The sequence below is a fragment of the Canis lupus genome, chromosome 15 (assembly GCF_011100685.1).
Source record: "Canis lupus familiaris isolate Mischka breed German Shepherd chromosome 15, alternate assembly UU_Cfam_GSD_1.0, whole genome shotgun sequence".
Taxonomy (NCBI): Eukaryota; Metazoa; Chordata; class Mammalia; order Carnivora; family Canidae; genus Canis; species Canis lupus.
The window spans coordinates 3,501,058-3,522,689 of NC_049236.1; the positions used below are offsets into that span (position 1 = coordinate 3,501,058).

Below are 21,632 nucleotides of genomic sequence, written 5' to 3' on the forward strand. Positions count from 1 at the left end.
GGGCCGGTCCCAGGGCTCGCTCGGCGCGGCCCACTCCCCCGCGCCGTGCCGCGCACCCCGAGGGCCAGGGATGCCTCACCGCAGGCTGGCAGGTGGCTCCGGGCCGCGCCGGCCTCCAGTCCCGCGCTCAGGAAGTTAGTTTGTCCCTCCGGCAGCTGAGTCCCGCGTGCTGTGGGCGCCGCCTCCCCTGCCGCCGCCAGTCCCCGGCCCGCAGCCGCCGCGCCGTGGGCTGCATGTCAAGCAGACGCCTCTATTCTCCGCCACCGCCGGCCCCGCGGCCCCGCCGTCCTCCCCGCCCGCAGCTGTCACGGTCCCGGCATGCAAACTTCTGGCTGGGAACAAAAGGCTCCGCTCGGGCCGGGCGGGGGCGAGCCCTCCTCCCTCGCACGGAGCGGCCCGCTCGCCCGCCGCTCGCCGCAAGTGCTGGGCCGGCGGGCGGCTCTGCTCCCCCTTCCCCGCGCCGCCGCGCCGCGCCGCCCCGCCCGGGCAGCCCCCCTGGAAGCCCGGGAGCGCGACGCGGAGGGCCGAGGGGAGGAGGACGGAGGCGGAGCCGCGGCGGGGGCAGGGAAGAGGAGCGACCCGAGCCGCCAGGGAGGGGGCGGCGGAGAGGATTGGAGGCCGAGGCGGCGGGGGCGGCGCTTCGGCGCGGTTCGGGGCCAGGGAGCCCGGCGCCAGCCGCTCGGCTCCGCGAGCCCACGCCCACCGCGCCCCGGGGCACCGGGGAGAGCCCCGCCCCCGGGAGGGCGAGCGGAGGGGGGCGGTCCCCGCGCGAGGCCCGGCCGCGCCGCGCAAATCCCCTGACAAAGGAAAGCCCCGCCCTCCCCCGCCGGCCCGACCCCCTGCCGCCCCCGCCGCGTCCCGACCCGCCGGGCTCCGAGCCCAGCCCAAGGGCGGGCGAACCCAGAGGGGCGCCCCCCGCCTCCCCCACGGCCGCCCGGGGCCCCTCTGCCGGCGGGGTCGCGGCGGCTGCGGCGGGCCGCGCGCGTGGTGCTCGGCTCCAGCTCCACCGCCGAAGGCTGCCCCGGTCCCTCCAATGTCACCTTTGGCGCGCCCCCGCCGGGCCCAAGAACACGCTAGCCTTAAACGCGGCACTTTCCCGGGGTCCGAAGGCGTCCTGTTAACGGCCAGAGGCCAAGGTACTGGATGAACTCTGGGCACCTTCTCTCTTTCCCTTCTCCCGTCCATCCTCCCACCAGAAATTTCTCTGCCCCCAGACGTGAGAGGTGGCAAGGCCGGAGGAAGGGGTGCGGGGCGGTGGAGACGCCGGCTGCTGAGACCCACGCCCTAACACCTGGGCTGCTTTATTGCAGCGCACATCCAAGGAAACCCGAGCCTCCCTGGGGCCGGCTCAAAAGCATGCGTCTGTATTTCAAGTCTCAAAACGGAAAATACGAGAGAAAGGTGGCCCACAATCCTGTGCACAGATTTTTGGCTTTTGGAAACGCCATCCAATCACCTGGTGACTGTTAAACCGGGAAAGTAAAACGGGCAACCAGGAAACTGCCCACAGGAGCAGCTGCATTTCTGAAGGAGCGCAACACTCTGCTCCCCTTGTGATGGTCATTTTCTAATTTTGTGAAGGAAAAGCAACAAAGTCTACTAACAATTTCTGCCTCTCTTTTGAACCATGTGGTCAATATAGATGGTAAAACTTATGGAAAAGTTATTTCTGTCCTTTACACAAACAGTGAATGAAGCCAATAGTTGGCATATGGAGTATCTGGCAGTGAACCCCTGAGCTGAGCCTTCGGCTTAACTTAAGAGAGCCAGAGAGGTCCCTGGCAAAATGAGGTGTGGGCTGAAGCCTGTGATCAGAATTAAGCAACTAAAGGGGCGCCCGCCTGGCTGGGGTGGTAGAGCATGCATGCCACTCGATCTCAGGGCTGTGAGTTCAAACCCCATGTTAGGAGTGCATCTACCAAAAAAAAAAAAAAAAAAAAAGGCAACTTAAAAAAGACCACTTACTGGCAAAATACGTCACACTTCATTTCTAACTTCAAAAGAAGCTGTGATCAATTCTGCCCTCTCAAATCCAAAAGACTATCTCCCCATCTGGAAACTGCTGGGAGGGGTTGGGCTGGACTGTATCTTGACAGCCTTTCTAACTTATTCTTTAGTTCTAGAAGTTTTATTTTATTTTTCTTTTTAACTTTTTTTTTTTTTTAATTTTTTATTTATTTATGATAGTCACAGAGAGAGAGAGAGAGGCGCAGAGACACAGGCAGAGGGAGAAGCAGGCTCCATGCACCGGGAGCCCGATGTGGGATTCGATCCCGGGTCTCCAGGATCGCGCCCTGGGCCAAAGGCAGGCGCCAAACCGCTGCGCCACCCAGGGATCCCCAGTTCTAGAAGTTTTAAAGAAGCCACCCCAAAATCCTGAGTCTTCCTAGTGCTATACTACAAGACACTAGAAACCTTGTCCCCTGAGGAACAAACCGTAGAAAGAACCAAGAATGCTTGACCTAGAGAAGGTTCCAGGCAATGCAATCAACGTGACGGATCTGAAGGGCTGGGATGTGGGAGGAAGGAGGTTTGTTCTGGATGTCTCCTTAAGCTGGCACACTAAGATCCAAGGGCAGATTTGGAACCAACAAAAAGCTTTCTCACAGCTATTCAAATAATAGAGTGTCCCCTAAAGGGATGATTTCCCTGACCCTGGAGGTGTTTGAGCAGAAATTCAAGGAATCATTTGGCAAGGATTTGGGGAAACAAATCCTCTATCAGTTTGTTCAGGATGAATTTTAAAGTCCCTTCTAACTCTGACACACTGTGATCCTAAGGTATGATCAGCTTACAGATCTGATACTTAACATTTCAGGAAATCTGGGTCTTAATTTCCTTTAATTATTCAGCACAACTGGAAAAACCCAGGGAAGGCAAGATCAATTTCACTAGCAAGTCTCCTGGCCAACTACACTCACTTAAGTGTTCAGATATCATAACAGACTGTTTAGTGTGCCAGGGCCCCTCTGGTTGGAAGAATCTGAGGAATTCTGGCTCTCAACTAGGGTGGGTGGTTATTCCATTATAAAGAATGATCTTGATGTGGAATCACAAACTTCATGGCCAGAAATTCCTTTCCTGTTTCCTCACCAAGTCAGGTGCCAACCAATTCAGCCTTCTTAATCCCTCCCCACACCTAGCTATCTACCTTATTGTCACTACTCTCACCGAATGCTCATTATAATATAAATAAGCAGAGCATTTTAACAACTCTGAAGTTAAAATTCGAAGTATTTATTAACTTAAGTTATACTCTGACTAAAAGTGTTAAGAGATTATTATAGAGAAATCTTTCCCCAAAGTTACAGTCTTATAGAAAGGATTACATAAAGTTGCCCAATTCTTTCCCCCACCACAAAAAAGAAGCCAGAGAGTGGTGAGTGCACTGCTCTTTTTTTATCATCAGTATGTGTTTAAGAAGAAATCAGGAGAGGAAGCACAGGGCTCTTTCTTTTATATCTTATTTTCTTTTTAATCTGTTCATGAGTTTCTCTTTAGTTTTGGTATGTGGAACTCTGCCAATAGCCATCTCAGTGACTGAAATAAATACCTGATATAGCTTTCAGCCTCTTGTTACCCTGATAGCTCCAACAAAAAAAGCATCTGTTCATTTCACATGCTGTGTGTAAACTTTTTAAAAGACAAGTACAGGGAGCTCCAAAGAACCTCTTTGGATGCTTCCCCCACTCCCTGTAACCACAAATATAAGGGCTGAAGCCAAATTTCAAATTAGTTTCCAGTTAGTTGATTACAGAGTTCAAAGAATTCTGTACTTATTTTGAAATTCCTAAGAACGAAATTTGGTGTTGGATTTTCTTTCAGTGAACTTAGAAGAAAGAACAATCCTGGCCCTTCCTGCTGTCTTCTTAATTAAAGACAGCTGGGTGGAGTCTCCTCACACCCTAACACAGCTCCCTCTCCAAGTTTTGAACCCAGCATTTTGCCTTTGCTCCAGTCTTAAACCACAAGCCCCCTAGGACAATCTGGAGACCCCAGATCCATACTTCCTCAGATTGTTTAATGCCTTTTCATGCACCCCTCTCTCTCAGAAGATTAGTTCTGATTAGAGACGGTTTTAGAGAACTCGTTACATCTTGCACATTTTAAATCTACAAAATGCCTTTCATCTTAGGCTTGCTAGACTTTACAAGCACTTATTTAGTGGCAAGTGGAAACTCCACAGTATTAGTCTGTACCTGTTGGGCATCAGTAACTACCATCTTAAGGTGTTTTTATTATATAAAGATGGCTACAGAGTGGCTCATTAGGCAATACAACATGATATGAAATTTGTTTTAAATGGGATACTGAGGATTTTGATGCTCTGTGAGCTCGCATGTATTTCCAAACCCATGAGAAAACTTTCCACACGCTCTGCAGGAACTCTCATGACCCCTGTAAGCCCTTTCCTGCTTAAGGACTTTCTAAAAGACAGTGTATTAATCCCTCTTTTAGCCACTCACCAAGATAGTAATGACAAAAGCATGGGGCTCTGCGAATTAGAAAAGACTGGACAGAAGAACATAGGGAAGGAAGGCAGGGGGAATCATGGAAGGCTTTATGGAGGGAATCACATTTACTCACTAGGGTGTGGATATGCAGAGATGGTGAAGACAAGATTTCTAAGCGAAAGGCTCGAGGCAAGGATCCTAAAGAAGCAAATTCAAAGTAAGCATGGCTTAAGTACAGGCTGTATGAAAGGGAAAAATGAGAGGTCAGAATGGTAAGCACTCAAGGCCAGTTCACCAAAGCCCTTGAATGCCAAGCACGAATTTGTGCTTTATTCAGAAAACCATTATGACATTGAGATTTACTTATTTCAACTTCTCAGCAGCTCATGAGAGTTACTAAGTGGTCTGTGGAAAGTTTCTTAAGAATTTGGGACTGGGTGCTCATTAAACTGCCATTTAATATACACGATCTCATTTTAAAAATCCAAATTCTTAAATTAGCTTGAGGTGGTAAACTTACTTGTCCAAAGTAGCATAGCTATTTGATAATCCAGGTTCTTAAGACTTGAGCTTATGTCTGATGATACTACATTGGTGTATATACAGAATAAGCTGTAGCTGGGCAGAGATTGAAGGTGGAGCAATCAGAAGGACTTTGCAGTTCAGTCAAAAGGTAACAAAAGCCTGAACTCATGGAAATGAGGAAGGGAGCTGTGAAAGAAATCAGAGAGACTGAATACTTGGACTTCACAACTGAACAGATAGAAAGTAGAGGTTAAGGGGAAAATAAACTTAAAAGAATGCTGTAGCATTACTCTTAAATTCCTGGGAGCATAATTGTCCTATAAAACAGTAGCAGAGAGGAAGAAACTATTTGAAGAAGTTAACATTCAATTTAGAGGATACTGAGTGTGAAGTACTCAAAGGCAACTCAGGTTGTCCAGAAAGTGTCCCTCACACAAAAGATTGAGGTTTGGGATAGAGATACAGGTTTGGAAGCCTTCCTCCAGAGAAGAGTGAGGAGGTGGACATCCAGGGGTTAACTGTGGAGAGAAAAGGGAAGAGGATAGATGTTCAGAATTTTAGAACCACATATTTGGGAAGTAGGAGGACAAACCAAAAAAGAAAGCAGAATAGCAGCCAGAGAAAAGAATGGAGAGAATACAATGTCAGGAAAGTAAATGCACAGGAGGGTTTTAAGAAAGAAGCTATGATGTTAAATGCTGCGTAACAGATGAGGAGGACTATGAGTTAGACAAGGCCACTAGACTTGGCAACTAGGACATGAGTGAATATTTGCAAGACAACAGTTTCAGTGCAGTGATAGGGGTTAGGATCACATTAGGGGGTTAAGGATAAGCAGTGGTGAGAAAGTACTGATCCCCCCTTCTTCCTGAGACTCTGTTCCTTGGCTTCCACAACACAGCGCTATTCTGATTCTGTCTTTTTAGCCAGCACTTCTTTGTCCTTTGGGTTCCTTTTTGGCCTCTTAAGGCAAGTAATTTCATAAGATGTAGCCTTGATTCTTTTCAATTGGTTCAGTATTTACTGGAGTCTACTATGTGCTCTAAATTATGCCAGGAACCAAGGGAGAGGGATGAGCAACATGTGGTCAGGAGCCTATGTTCCGGTAGGAGTGGCAGACCTTCACTTTAATTCTCTTGCAAGGAGTACTCAGAAAGGATAGCAAATGGTACTGGGAGAGTATCAGTCAAGGGGGTCTGCTCGGGCCCGCAGGTCCAGGAAAGACTTTCCGGAGTAGGTGACCATGTAGGCTTTCATTTGGGACTGAGAGCAGTCTTCCCGCTCCAGGTTTGCAGGACTTCACAACTTTTGCACGTTAACAACTACACGAAATTGCTCAGCTATTTTTATAAAACAGGCCCTTGGAGTGAGTTGCCAAGAAATCTTGCTATAGGGGTCCTTTCTCTAATATTAGAAAAGGAGGTAGGATAAATAAGTCAGAGGGAAGAGATTTATGAAGACTGTCTGTTTCATTTTGTTACTAAAGCAATTCTTACCATTGATCAACAACCAACCAATTTAGGTTTGAATGTAAAGAACTGAACCCCCATCAGAGCTTTTCCTTTGGGAATCAACTGCAAGATGACAGAGATATTAAATGGGTCATTTAGTTAGATGCAATAAATTCAAGCTGGAGGAGGCCTCAGAGAAGTTCAATTTCTTTGAATACTTAGCATCTTCTTCCCTTGACTCATACATACATCTAATTGAACATTAAAAACATGTCTGCTAAAAAAAAAAACATGTCTGCTGAAGCTGAAGAATTAAAGCTTTTCTATAAAACTATCTGGATCCGGTATGTATGCTTGGCAGAGAGATTAATTATATCTGTGTTTTTTTAAGCTGCTTTCCTCTGAAGCTACTAAGCTGATACCTTTTCTCCTCATTCCTCCATGCTTTAGTTAAAAGTTTGATTAATATTAAGAAGTGTCTCTCCCAAAGATGCTGACTTGGTAGTTGCTATTGTATGGCAACAGGGGAAGATAACATGGTCTATGTTAAAAGCTAATTAGGCCAAGGACCCTGAGATCATTAAAGCTATCTGATGGGTAACTCTGAGTTACTGGGGAAGTCACTGAGCTAGTAATGGCTTCTGGTTAATTCTGGTTAATGATATGAAAATAACACTGATTTGTAGAGCACATAAGCCAAGGTCAAAATGGTCTTAGAAAAACATGCTGGCTGTGGGATTTTGATATAAATGAATAAATTAACAAGTTAATGAATAAGTAAGCAAATATGTATATGTATATACAAGTACATAAAGTCTATTTAAAGTTGTGTTACAAGTCATGAACTACACTATGTACTGCTACTCTAAGGTTAGAAACCAGCTCTATACTTGTTCCTCATAAACTTGCTCAGGAAAGCTGTTTGTCCATCCACTTGTTTCACTGCTGCCACTGAACTAACTTTACTTTATCCTCATAATTGCCATTTTTCCATGAAGAGAATGAGCTAATCTAATCGGGTACTGGGCCTTAGAGCAAATCTTCTGGAGAATAATTATCTCTAGGCACAAAGGGCATAATTTTTTTATTCAAAAGATTTAATAATATTCCAATTTGTATGCCTGGATACATTTTAAAAAAATAAAAATTATCATTTATTGAGCACTTAATATATGCCTACTGCTTTCATCTACATCACTTAACTCTCATAAAAACTCCAAAGGTGGGGATCCCTGGATGGCGCAGCGGTTTGGCGCCTGCCTTTGGCCCAGGGCGCGATCCTGGAGACCCGGGATAGAATCCCACATCAGGCTCCCCGTGCATGGAGCCTGCTTCTCCCTCTGCCTGTGTCTCTGCCCCCCCCATCATAAATAAATAAATAAATAAATAAATAAATAAATAAATAAATAAATATTAAAAAAAAAAAAAAAAGAAAAGAACAGAAGAAGTAGTGAGCTAGGTAGACCAAAGAGGCTTTGTGGAGACAATGGGACTTGAACCAAGGCTTTAGGTTTGGGTAGAAATAGGCAAAATGTATAAGGAGTGTTTGGGATGAGTAGATGTAGTAGATGGTCTGTATAGGAAATAAGACTAATAAGCGGGGATCAAATATGTAGTTTCCAAGGCCAGAGAAGGAAAAGACTAGAAGCACAGATATAGACCAGTTCTGAAGGATGCCATCAGTTGACTTATCAGATTAGATGGCTCCTACACTGATCTGGGTGAAGGGTAAGCACTCACAGAAAGAAAGGTGAATAAAGATAGAAGCTAAGGGAAAAAAGCACCTAGGAGGCCCAAGTTCTAGAAGGCTACCACATAATTTGTCTGTTTTTTTTCCGTGGGAACCATGTGCGTACACGCTTGCTGTCCAATAAGAGGAGCTCTCTTCATTCCTGACAGAGGATCCTTTGTTCCAAACAGCAAGGCTCAAAAGAGACAGTCTGATAAAATCACACTGAGATCAGGACTCCCAGCTGGTGCAGGGCCTGATGCCATTCCATAACACACCCTACAGGAAGCAGCTTGAGATACACAGCTGATTGATTTCCACAGCAGGAGCCTTGTGGCAGGGTGGGGTGGGGACTGGTCAAGCATTAAGAGAATTCCTTAGCCATTGACTCAAATTAGTTCACCAGGATCCTGACTTTATCCAACAGATCTGAATAAGTCACTCTTAGAACACTATTTTTTTTTAAGATTTTATTTATTTATTCATGAGAGACATACACAGAGAGAGAGAGGCTGAGACACAGGCAGAGGGAGGAGCAGGATCCATGCAAGGAGCCTGATATGGGACTCGACCCTAGGCCTCCAGGATCACGCCATGGACTGAAGGTGGTGCTAAACCGCTGAGCCACCGGGGCTGCCCCACTAACACTATTTCTTAACTAATTTTTTTTTTTTTAAAAGAGAGGAAAACCATGAAGCTTTGCCAGGCAGTGGAATTCTTTTGTCGGTTAACTTTTACTTGTCATGGCATCTGAAGAGGGGGAAAAAACCATCAAACTCCCACCTTATTCAGAAGTGGGCTGAATAATTCTGTGTACAGAGAGGCTCTCCTCTGTATTAAAGGATGTTTAACAGCACCCACTAGATGCTAGTAGCAGCCTCTCCAGTTGTGACAATCAAAAATGTCTCTGGATATTGCCTAATATCCCCTAGGGGGCAAAACTGCCCCCCAGTTAAGAACTATTAGTCAAGCATAGCCTTTGAGGCTAAACAAACCTTTCCAATCCCGACTCTAACGGTCACTTGCTGTATGGTTTCAACAAGATGCTATAACACCTTCAAATCGCAGTTCCCTTGTCTGCAACTGGAATTTTCAATGTCTGGTTGATGGGGGGTTAGGGTCAGAGCTCACTTAGACTTAGGTGGCTCTCACTGTACTCGCCACCACACATCACTGCCACTGCACTCCCTCATGCCTGCTTCCCATAACACACTGTCCCACCACAAGGTCTGGCACAGAGCAAGGGCTCAGAAAGGGTGGACTGGAAGGAGTAAGGAGCCCCCTGCTCCTAACCCCCACCAAGGGATCCATAGACCACTACCATGTAGCATGTACTCTTATGCCTGATTGGCCAAGGTTCTGAAAGCTCCACATCTCAAATCACAGTGCTGGTAGTAGGAAAACAGTGTGTAAAGGCCTTAGGAATAAGTGTACCCCATTAATCTTCGATAACCAAGACCAGAGACTGGTATTTGAAAAGCACTTGGTGGGGGGAAATCCCTGGGTGGCTCAGCAGTATGGTGCCTGTTTTGGCCCAGGGCACAATCCTGGAGCCCTGGGATCCAGTCCCGAATCGGGCTCCCAGCATGGAGCCTACTTCTCCCTCTGCCTGTGTCTCTGCCTCTCTCTCTCTCTCTCATAAATAAATAAATAAATAAATAAATAAATAAATAAATAAATAAATCAATCTTTAAAAAAAAAAAAATGAAAAGCACTTGGTAGTGGTAGTGGCAAAGTATTAAGGAAGGTAGGGAGGGAGCACATTCTTCCCATAGCTAGGTTTTCCCAACCAGGACAGCTGAGACTTGGGAAGAATCTGTTTGGCAGGAGACAACCCTTTGGTGCAGCTAGAATTTGGTGCAGTGACCTGAAATGACTCCCTGTGGGACGCATTTCATTCTTGGTGAACCAACCAACCCTGACAATAAAGTGCCCTTCAGGGCAACTCATCACACTTCCTAGAGGCTTCCTGCTTATGCTATGGCTCGTGGGCCAGCTAGCTAGAAAGTGCCTACGATTTTTCTGAAGGTAAGACTGAGGACTAGGGTAAGGCTTAAAATTGTTTACCATTCATTTCCAGACACAAGAAACAGTCCTGTTTTGCAAGTCTGTGCTTATCTCAACCGTGTTCACTAATCAAACAATGAATGTAAGTTCTGCATGGGGTAAACTCTAGTTTTTCTGGAAACATGTTTTTCTTCCTTTGTATACAAAATCACATGGTGAACCTTAGTTGCAAATGCTACGTGCCGACATGATACATGAAGAATTTCAGTAAACTCAAACTGCTCAGTCCTTTCTTTTGTTGCTTTAAAATCTTCCCTTGCTATCAAAACTTCCAGACAGAGGTTGTGTGTGTGTGTGTGTGTGTGTGTGTGTGTGTGTGTGAAATCCATCAACGCTTCCTGGACAATCTTCCATTAGGTTTTACTACCTTCACTAAGGCATGAGGCTCCTTTAAGATGATGTAATGGCTGTAATCTTGGGATTTTGCTTTGTGATGCTGATATTTAAAATACTAATGGGGATACTGTAAAATGGGGCTGGAAAAAGTTCAACAGGAAGCAAACCTAAAGTCTTAAAGGCACCTTCTTCACCTTCTCCCCACCCAGTTGCTACAGTGGGGGTGGAGAGGATTATTACAGAGCACTGGGATTCTTTGGGTGGGGGGTTCGGGGGGAGTGGTCTCTGAAGGGTTATAAATATCAGCAGCCAAACTGTGAATTTCTGGGCCGAGGAGAGCAACTGACAGACCGCAGTCTCCCCTTAGAGGCAGGGAACAAGGAAGCTTCCTGAAGTATTTCCACACAGGAAGTTCCTCTTCTCTTTAGAAATGCATCATCAACCAAACACCTGCATCAACAGCTCTACAAAAAATAAACTGCTGACGCCAGGAAAAGTGCCTAGGAAATTTTAAACCAGACATGGATTAGTACCAACAAAAATCAAGAATCCGGGGCCTGGCCTAAAAGAAGGCTGACTTAAAGAGAGTTGCTGCTACCACACAGTCTTAATCAGATTATGAGAGGGCGTCTGGTACATAAATATTTAACTTAATCAACCAGCACCTTTTCCAGCTGAATTCTAAATTTCCCACATGTAGGTGGCAATTTTCTTCTAAAGCAGTGGTTCTCAACGGAGAAAGATTTTTGCCTTTGAGGGGACTTTGGCAATGTCTAGACAGACGTTTTTGGTTGTCACACTGGGGAAGGGTTGCTACTGGCATCTAGTGGGTAGAGATCAGGGATGCTGTTGAACATCCTGCTACGGACAGAATAGCCCCCCACAACAAAGAATTATCCAGCCCCAAATGTCAAGAACGCCGAGGCAGAGAAACCTTGTTCTAGGGCATTCTCTTCACTTCCCTGGACTCTAGTAGTTCCTTTTTTTTTTTTTTTAATTTATTTTTTATTGGTGTTCAATTTACTAACATACAGAATAACCCCCAGTGCCCGTATTTATTTATTCATGAGAGACAGAGAGAGGCAGAGACACAGGCTGAGGGAGAAGCAGGCTCCATGCAGGGAACCCGACGTGGGACTCGATCCTGGATCTCCAGGATCCTGCCCCGGGCTGAAGGCGACGCTAAACCGCTGAGCCACTGGGGCTGCCCACTCTAGTAGTTCCTATTGGGGTAGCCTTGTGGAAGGAAGGAAGGAAGGAAAGAAGGAAGGAAGGGAGGGAGGGAGGGAGGGAGGGAAAAAGAGAGAGCAGCCTGGGTGTCTCAGCAGTTTAGCGCCTACTTCAGCCCAGGGCATTATCCTGGAGATCCCATGTCAGGCTCCCTGCATGGAGCCTGCTTCTCCCTCTGCCTGTGTCTCTGCCTTATTCTCTCTTTCTCTCTCTCTCTCTCTCTCATGAATAAATAAATAAAATCTTAAAAAAAAGAGAGGGTGGGTGGGAGAGGGTAAGGCAAAACCAAGACAGGCTAAGGGTCAGCATGAGGCAGGGCAAGGGGTGCCTACTCAGCTTACCTTGCTGTTGTAGAGCTAGAGATACTGAAACCTCTAGGTGATAGACAGGTCATACCAAGTGTGGTTTCCTTTCTCTCCAAGGGCAGGTAGATAATGCTGATCTCATTTGCTCTATTCTCTAGTGAATCTAACTGGCAAAACCATAGATGGGCTGATACTGTCTTTGTAATTGTTTGAAAGGAAGGAAAGTATCTTTGTGCAAATTGGCAGCCTTTCAGCTTCACGTCAGGCCCTGTCTTCTAAGGGTTTTCACATGTGCTCAGAGGGAAGCCTAAACTCGCCTTCTATGAAGCTGGGGGGTGGGGATCAAATGAAGAGGTTTACTGGGCTTTCTTGTTCTGCTCTTATGGTGGGATACTGAGTCTCCAGACAAAGGCTGCAAGCATGCACAATCCCCGACCCGGGGCTCTGTTTGGCCAGATTTAGAACTGAGAACGGTCCAGCCTCAAGTCAGTCCAGCCTCAAAGGTAAGGAAGGAAAAGACCAACAGGCTTGGGTGCTTCCAATGCATCATTAGGTGAAGTGAACCTTTGTGAGAAACCTACAGACCTTAAAAAGGTCTCCATTTTTTCCCACTTACTCTTTCTTGTCACTGAGTGGTACAGTGCTGAGTCTGAGGCCTGGCCCGAATATGCAGTAAATATAAATATACATGAAATTCAGAGTGCGAAGGGCATCCAGGTTTCTTGATATTGCTCTTGATGCCTAAATCACCACCTACTTTCTCACTGAGAAGCCACTGTGGTTCTTGGGCAGGGGTATGTGTGTGTGTACAGGAAAGGGCTGGTCTGAGACTCAGAATGATCCCAATTCCTGACTATAAAACTAGCACAGGGAATTTCAAAATGAGGAAAAGCCTCTTGTTATCATCAGAGTTAACAGATTTCTTTGGCTTAAGTTTCAGTGAAATAAAGGTCCCTCCTTTCTTGTTAGTGTCCTGTTATGCACATACAATTCCTTTTCTTCAATAATCATGGGACTCTCTTGTTCAGGAAAACAAAATTTCCTGAAGAGATTAGCCAGTCTTTTCCTTCCAGTCTTCTGAAAATATGCTCAATATTCTCATTTGAGATTCCTGGAATGGCTGAACCCAGTAAAGTGCCTAACTCTGGAAGGTTTGAGGTCTTTGCCTATTTAGAGTGGGAGAGGACTCTCTTCCCACTTGATAGATCCCCACTAGCTGACCATATTCTTTTTTTTTTTTTCCCACTGATTTCTTTTTTTATTTTTTATTATTATTTTTAATAATAAATTTATTTTTTTATTGGTGTTCAATTTGCCAACATGCAGAATAACACCCAGTGCTCATCCCATCAAGTGCCCCCCTCAGTGCCTGCCACCCTAGCTGACCATATTCTATAATTTATTCAGAAGCAATTGACAGAAAAGCCTTTCCAAGGAATAATGACTTTCAGGTTTTCATGTCATTTAAGGAGGAAATAACTTTTCCCATAAGCTGCCTCTCCACGCATTTCTCAGCACTACTGCGCAGAGGCTGAAGTAAGTCCGGGGTAGTCCCCAGGCCTGACTCATCCGTCTATTCTGCCATCCGCAGTGGAGTTAGCCATGTCAGAGCAGAGCCCACGCTTCTGTCTATAGACTCACATCCTTCTCTCTTCAGCAGATTCTGTGCTGAGAGTGTGATCCCATTAAAAAAAAAGAGCTGAAATCTTAAAGCTAATGCTGTTCTATAATGTTCATCTTCACCTCTGGTTTTTCCTTATTTTTAAAAATGATTTATTTGAGAGAGAGAGAGGGAGAGTGAGTGTGAGTGCACACACGAGTGGGAGGAGGGGAGAAGCAACAAGCAGACTCCCAGCTGAGCAGGGATTCCCAGTGGGTCTGGGGGCTCGATCCCAGGACCCCAAGATCATGTCTTGAGCAAAGGCAGAGCTTAACCAAACACACCTCTGGCTTTTCCTCTGAATCTGACAGCAGAGTCATGCTTTATGCATCTGGTCTGCTGCTTTAGTGAGGAGAGATGAATCCGTTGCTGGATGCAGAGCACATTCACCCGGAACTCAACACCCAAACCACGAAAATGACTCAGTCCTCAGGATGGGCCCAAAAAGACCTTCCTTTCACTCAGCCTCCAGAGGACTGTGGAACTGACACACACAGAGCTTTTCCCCCTCCCATTGTTTTCACTTCCCATGAGCTCAGTGGGAGCTGAGCCAGGAGTGTGCTCCTCCCCTCCTGACCAAATGCTGGGAGGAGGCAAAACTCTACCCGAAGACTTTGACTTTATAAGGCGGACCTGTGGAACCAGGCTTCTGACTTGCACCCCCAACTTGAGGACACACACAGGGAACACAACTCCACCACCCTCTTTCTCCTTTCTTCCAGTCTTGCATTTCCACACCAGTGCCCTGCAGAGAAGCATACTCTGCAGGTGGCCAGCTCATCAGTGTCTGGTCCCACCCTCCACATCCAGGGTATGGTAGTGAGAGGCTGAGTTTTGGAAACCAGTGAAACAAGTATGATATAACAAACAACTATGCAGTGACCGAACTTTGAGTAGTTTTAGGTTACATACTAGGCTACAAATAAAATACGGGACTGTCCAGTAATTTCTGAAAATCTTTCAGCTGCATCAAAATTCAGAATGTTTCTAGCAATGAAGGATGATATGAAAAGGAAATGATTAGTTGTCCTCAGATCCAAACACTCTGTGTGCCTGCCTATGGACTCTTTTTTATAGTCTAGCTTGTATTTAATGCAATTTTAACAGGCTTGTTTACTTCATTTTCTAGCTCACTGAAGATGAGAAGCAAGGGACAGACTGCTAAAGGCTGTGAGAAGTAACCGCGGTAGGAAAGAATACCTGCTGCCTGGAGAAGGGTGAAGAACAGAAACTGCACACACACTTGAGAGGCACTAGACAAGAACCTCAGTACCCAAATCAAACTGCATAGTCACTTAAGAATATTCAATACAAAGCAGCCCTGAATGTCTCTAATATCCTTGAGGATATCACCATCAGAGAGAACAGTACCATCTTTTTAATAATGTTAAACCATACTTATAAAGAAAAACATAGGCACAACATAGTGTTTAGAAGATTAGGCAAATAATATTTAAAATAATTCCCATGTAGGGGATCCCTGGGTGGCTCAGCGGTTAAGCACCTGCCTTTGGCCCAGGGCGCGATCCTGGAGTCCCGGGATCAAGTCCCGCTTCGGGCTCCCTGCATCGGGCCTGCTTCTCCCTCTGCCTGTGTCTCTGCCTCTCTCTCTCTCTATGTCTGTCATGAATAAATAAGTAAATAAAAATAAAAAACAAAAAAAAACCCAAATAATTCCCATGTAAATCAGATTCTAGTTTGATAAAACAAAATATCAAAGCCCAAAGAGATCGGCTTCAGTTTTCTAAGTCATTCATTTAGTTGGTTAGACAGTTAATTCTAGGTAACCCAGAGCCTGTAGAAGACAGTTTCTCCTTTGAGGCACTTACAGTGGAAGAGGCCAGAACGCCACACATGATGAAACAAGAAAGGCCGCCCCACCACTGCAATGGAGGTGTGGGAGTTTCTTAGAGGAAAACATGTGGGCTCATGGGTCTGAATTTTCCCTTCCTACCCTCTCCTTATTTGGGGCCTCAAGAATCCCCAAAATGATGATTTGCTGCTCCCAGATACAGCATCTCCAAACACTGTTAGGGGGTCTTCACCCAATGTCCCGCTTCAGAGCTGAACATCCCCTAAGCAGGGATGCCTGGGTGGCTCAGCAGTTGAGAGTCTGCCTTTGGCTCAGGGCATGATCCCAGGGTCCTGGGATCGAGTCCCGCATCGGGCTTACTGCATGGAGCCTGCTTCTCCCTCTGCCTGTGTCTCTGCCTCTCTGTGTGTATCTCTCATGAATAAATAAATAAAATCTTAAAAAAAAAAAAATCCCCTAAGCAGAAGGCCTTCCTGAAATAGCCACCTGTCTGCATGTGGATCTTGTAACTTTCCTCAGGACCGTGGGACTCTGACCTGGTGTCACCACCTCTCCATCCGTATCTGTACTCAAAAGAATCCTGACAGGCAGGGGCCTTAGAGAACAAACGAACTCTGACGGCAGGAGTATGACTGGTACGTGGGAATAATTAACACCAGTGCTGGAAACAGTGCTGGAAGTAGCCTTTCCACATCTACTCCATGCACCAAGAAGGAAAAAGCAGCCGAGGGGCCTCCAGCAGTGGGCTGAGGCCCTTTTTGGCATCGACAACAAAAGAAACGCAGGATGAAAGGCTCCCATCCTGAGAGCCATGACCCAACAGGAAGTCCTGAGAGTTCCAAGCCCCTAACCTGGCAAAATCACATTTTCAAGTCAACTCCTCCCGTCTTCCCCTGTTGTTTTAATTTGGACTCACAAAATCACCGGACTGGAAATTCTGACTCAGGCAAAGAATTAAAACATTTTTGCAGTTAGGGCAGTGCTTTTCAAACTCTCCTACAGGCCAAGTACTTGTACTCCTGGGGGTCTGGGGTGTAGTCTTAGGCACCGCCTGCTGTTAAGTGGGTAATTTCTTTAAAGTGTCACATTTTATCTTAATAACTCATGAGAATTTTTATTTTATTTCATAATACATCAGTAACTTTCCCCTGAAGTATGAGAAAAAGAAAGCCAACACTTTAGGAAGATGACCCTTGTTTATCTTATGACTTCTTACACCTCAGTTGAAAAACAGGGACCTGGAAAAACTCTCTCTGCTGTTACAAATCACAAGAGGAGATTCTCAGAGTAAGCAGTAACATTTGGACATTTCTTTCTATATCCTTAGTTGGTTATCAACACTGAAATAAATTACAATAGAAAAATGTTCAAACCAGTTGCCCAGAATCCAAGAGACTGTTTAGTCTTCAGATAGTGTGCTTTGACAGGGTTGGAAGTGAGCATAGCAGCCTCAAGGGCAGAAGTTAAGATGTATATACACCAGGTTTCCAAGCTACATGAAAAGAAATACCTATTAGATGGCAAAAGATGAAAAAACAAGGGCAAGACTTACTTTAAAATCTGCTAACTGTTGGTTGATGAGATCCACTTCGGTCCCCACGACCCACTGGAGGGCCTCCCCCTCCTCTGCTGCCGTGGTCATGTCATTGAGGGCTTTCAGCTTCCTGTAGAAATCCTCTACGCGGCCCAGAGTCAGTTCCAGCTGCTCCTGGCGAGCTCTGCTCCTCTCTGTCAGTTTACCACACTGTTTGTTCAGGGCTTCAAGCTCCCTCTTAAGACCTAACAAATCCAGAGTCCCCTCTTCCTCCAGCATCTGCCGACACTCTGCTTCAGAGGCCTCTATATCTAATCTGAGGGCTTGGATTTTGTTGAGGAATAGCCGTACGTCCTCGATTTGGGACTGGAGGCTATCGGTGTCTCTGCCGATGGCACCCATGCCATCAAGCTCATCGTCCAGGTCCGCCAGCTGAGAGAACATCTCTCGGACGCGGCAGTGAAACTGGCCAATCCCTTCCAGCTTGTTTTCCATCGTCATGCAACCACTGTTCACTCTTTGCTTCACTTCCAGGAACTCTTGCTGGGTGACCTCGGCTTGACGAAGAAGTTGGGAAGCATCAGATCCATCTGGGGCATCTTCCACCAGGCCCTGAGTGAAGTTCCTCAGATAGTCTACCTGGGGCTCCAGAGTCTGCAGCACTTCCTGCTGAGCTCTTAGCTTCTCCAAGTTCTTGTTGCTACAGGCTTGGGAGCCTAGAGCATCAAAGATCTCAAGTTGGTGTTTGGCCCCTTCGACTTTCTTTTCAATATTTTTAAAGCTTTCCTGGAACTCCTTGAGTCTCTGAGTCATTTCTTCGAGAGACCCTGTTTTGGCCTGTAGTTCTTCTGTAATGGAATCCATGTTCTGGTTGATCCCAGCCTTCTCATCCCGGATATCATCTTCATCTGTTTCAGAGGAATTGATCAGAATGTCAGCAGCACCGTTCAGTATTTCTAGCAGGGAGCGGCGCTTTTCCACCTCACTCAGCATAGCCTTTGATCTCAGGAGGCTGGACTCTAGCTGCACTGGATCCAGGGTGACCTGCAAGTCAGACATCTTGGCCTTACAATCTTCTATCCATGGCACGAGGTCTTGAACATGCCACTGATATTTCTGAGCTTTTTGCATACAGTCCTTGAGCCTGGATTGTCTGTCTGCAGTTTTTTTACTAAGCTCTTCCCAGTGGCTTTTGAGCTCAACCAACTGGTTTTGTAAAGTCTTTTTCTCTTCTCCAGGAGGTACAGTAAGAAGCAAAGATTCTCCTTCAGCTACAATCACCTCATAGGAACCACTGTGTTGATTAAGGCTCTTCTGAAACTCTTCATTCTCCTGTAGCTGAGACTGCAGCCGCTCCAATTTTGCAGAAATTGGGTAGTTTTTCGCTTGCTGGCTTTGTTTGTCATCCAACCAGGTTCTTAACTCATCAAACATTTGCTGGAACTGCTGGGTGCTGGCAAGAGCTGCCTGGAGTCTGTTCATGCGATCAGCTGAAATGAGAAAATCAAATTTAAACCAATCAAATCTGAACTGGGCATTAACATGTTTGCTGCGAGTATATGGTCTCATCTTAGGGGATGGAAACTAATGTCACCCGAGGGCCTTCCATAAAAGCAGCACAAAGCTAGTTTCCTTCATATACTAGATCTTACTTAATCCTTATACCAACCTTATAAGATGGTCTAAGTAACAAGTAAACTTTTACTTTAGTTGGTAAAAAGCCATGAAAGTTTCTAGAGGAAGGCAATAAATTGATGACAAAATTCTTCTTGTACAGGCCATCATAAACATCTAATTCTATAATATGGTATATGTGTGTGTGTGGTATAAATGAGGGTGAGTGAAAGTATATGTGTAACTCCACCTATAAATACATCTAAGAGCATGAACGTCTACCTGCTGACAAAATTAGGATGAGTGCTTTTATCTCTGGGATTAAGCTACATAAAGCTCCAAGTACTGTTAGCACTCAGTCAACATCTGATAACCACATCGGTTCTCACTGTAGCTGGACAAAGGGCTAGGGTGACACTAGTCTGAGTCCAAAAGCTGCTTACAGGTCACACTAGATACTTGGGACTATCACGAAGCCCATCTTCTGGCTTGCCACTAACATCAGCAGTGTGTTCCTCACCCTAACTTACCTGCAAGGTCTTCTAAACCTTGGAGAGGTAGGGCAACTGTCTCCAAACGCTTCTTCAGCTCATCCTTGAGGTACTGCTCCCCAATGAGTACTGAGAGCTCATCGCAAAGTGTCTGTGCCTCCTGAATCTCATGATCCAACTGCTCCACATCAGATCGAATCTCACTGGTCTCCTCCAGTTGCTGCTTTACAGCCTCAGGTTGGGTGCTGATGGCTGACTGGCCACTTAGTCTCTGTCCAACTGCCTTGACCTTCTCTGATAAGTCCTGGAGCAATTCTTGGTACTGGGTGCTTTTGACAATAGCTTGGTCAATTTGGCTGGAACGGGAATTGAGTTTGTCAGTCAGCTCAATCCACTTCTGATTGATGCTCTGAAGTTCTTTCTGTACTTGGCTGGTGGATGGCGAAACATCTCCAGGGCCTGTTAGGATGCCCTGAGCTGCCTCATTCAGCTGCTCGTGCTGTTGCCTGCGGGCTTCAAATTCCTTCAGCATAAACTGTAATAGAAATGACATCAAGATGCTTAGAGAGAAAAGACAGATCTAAAAAGAATGTCAAAACAAAAACTGATTTTGGATTGTGCCAAGTAGTGCCAACTCCTTTTGAAAATAAACCAGAAAACTCCAAGGACTGGGCTACTGGGAAAATAACACTATCACTTTTAACAACCACTTAATAAAAATTTGTTCTGAAAGGGCCATTGATTGTGCCTATTCTATTTCTTTTCCTTATTTGTCCTACTCTGTTTCAATATCAGTTACTAAGGTTGGCCTTGTTTTCTGGATTGGCACTCATCAGCTTTGCCAGATAAAACCCAGGCCTCTGAACTGCAAGCCTGGAACCCTGGGTCCCAGAGCTAGCTATAATCCTGGCTGGGCTTGCCATTTCAACTCTCTATACTTCTGTCTTTCTTAGTTGCTTTCTTGGAATTCCAACAGTACATACAATCTATATATTACAACACAGCACAATTAGACAATGAGCTTCTTTAAAGCATGTAGCATGTCTTTTTACACTTTTCTAGCCACTATTTCACTCAGCAAAGCAGTTAGGGTTACAGGCTCTGGAGTTGGACTGCTTGGATTCAAATCCTGACTCTATCACTCACAAACTGCATAAATAACCTTAGGTGAGTTTTTAAAGTTCTCCAAATCTCAGCTTCCTCATTTATAAAATGAGGATAAAAAGTACTTATCTTGGCTGTCTTAAGGATTAAATAAGAAAATTTATGGAAAGTATTCATCACTCACACTGTACATAAGTAAGAAAGACATGACTTTAAGGAGTTACAGATGTATAAACGATAAACTAATACAGAATGTAAAAAAAAGGACGAATGATAAACACCGATGTGAACATGGCACTGTGAAAGCAAAAAGTAGGGATGATTAATTCTGTGGGAGGATGACAAAGTGGATGAGGCAAGTAAGGAAAGGCTTCACAGAGGACACAACAAAGGATATCTCCCAATAAGCAGACAGACTGAGGAGGGGCATTTCAGGCAGACGCCTAGGGATAAGCAAGGGCATGGAATGGTAGGAGCATGGTGTGTTCAAGAAAAGGATGCATTACCTGGTGCGAGCAGAAACCTGGGTATATGGGAGGAGAGTGGGGAATGAGGCTGGCAAGACACACTGGGATGAGACTGTGGAAAGCCTTCGATCTGACACCAGCCAGGTACTTGGACTTTGTTCAATCATCAGCCAAGAGCCAGCAAAGCATTTTCATGTATTCAGATGCATGAGTTACAGAGATAATTTGATAATTGTGTGGAGGATGCACTATACAAAGCAGCCCATTGGGAGGCTGTTGCAATGGTATAGCCCTAAGATCAAACCTACCTAAGGGAGGAGCATTTAGAATGGAGAAGAATTAAACAGTAGTTCTCAAAGCATGCTCCAGGGATCCTCAGGAGTCTCTAGGCCCTTTCAGAGGGTCCATGAGGTCAAACTATTTTCATAATAATACTAAGATTATTTGCCTTTTATAATTTTTCTCTCATGAATGTTCAGTGGAGTTTTCCAGAGGCTACATGACATCTAGTATTGCAATAGACTGAGTACAGAAGCAGATATGAAAACGTATGAGAATATCCTATTAAGTCAGACATCAAAGAGGTTTGCAAACTCATAAAACAATACTACTCTTATTAAAGTTTCTGTGTTTGGGGGCGCCTGGGTGGCTTAGTGGTTGAGAGTTTGCCTTCAGCTCAGGTCGTGATCCTGGAGTTCCAGGATCAAGTCCCATATCGGGCTCCCCGCAGGGAGTCTGCTTTTCCCTCTGCCTGTGTCTCTGCCTCTCTCTATGTGTCTCTCATAAATAAATTTTTAAAAATCTTTAAAAAAATAAAAAAAAATAAGTTACTATGTTTGGAAAATGTTATTT

General features: G+C 45.4%; 1 protein-coding gene across 11 annotated transcripts in view; it reads right to left on the minus strand.

Moving 5' to 3' along the window:
- MACF1 (microtubule actin crosslinking factor 1) overlaps positions 1 to 21,632 on the minus strand; it is a 341,269-nt gene that overhangs the window by 65,712 nt on the left and 253,925 nt on the right. For all 11 annotated transcript variants that reach the window (XM_038557825.1, XM_038557827.1, XM_038557826.1 and 8 more), the window contains 2 exons: positions 19,249 to 19,744; positions 17,123 to 18,594 (listed from right to left, as the gene is read on the minus strand). In XM_038557825.1, the coding sequence (XP_038413753.1) occupies positions 17,123 to 18,594; positions 19,249 to 19,744 (1,968 nt within the window). The remainder of the gene's footprint in view (positions 1 to 17,122; positions 18,595 to 19,248; positions 19,745 to 21,632) is intronic.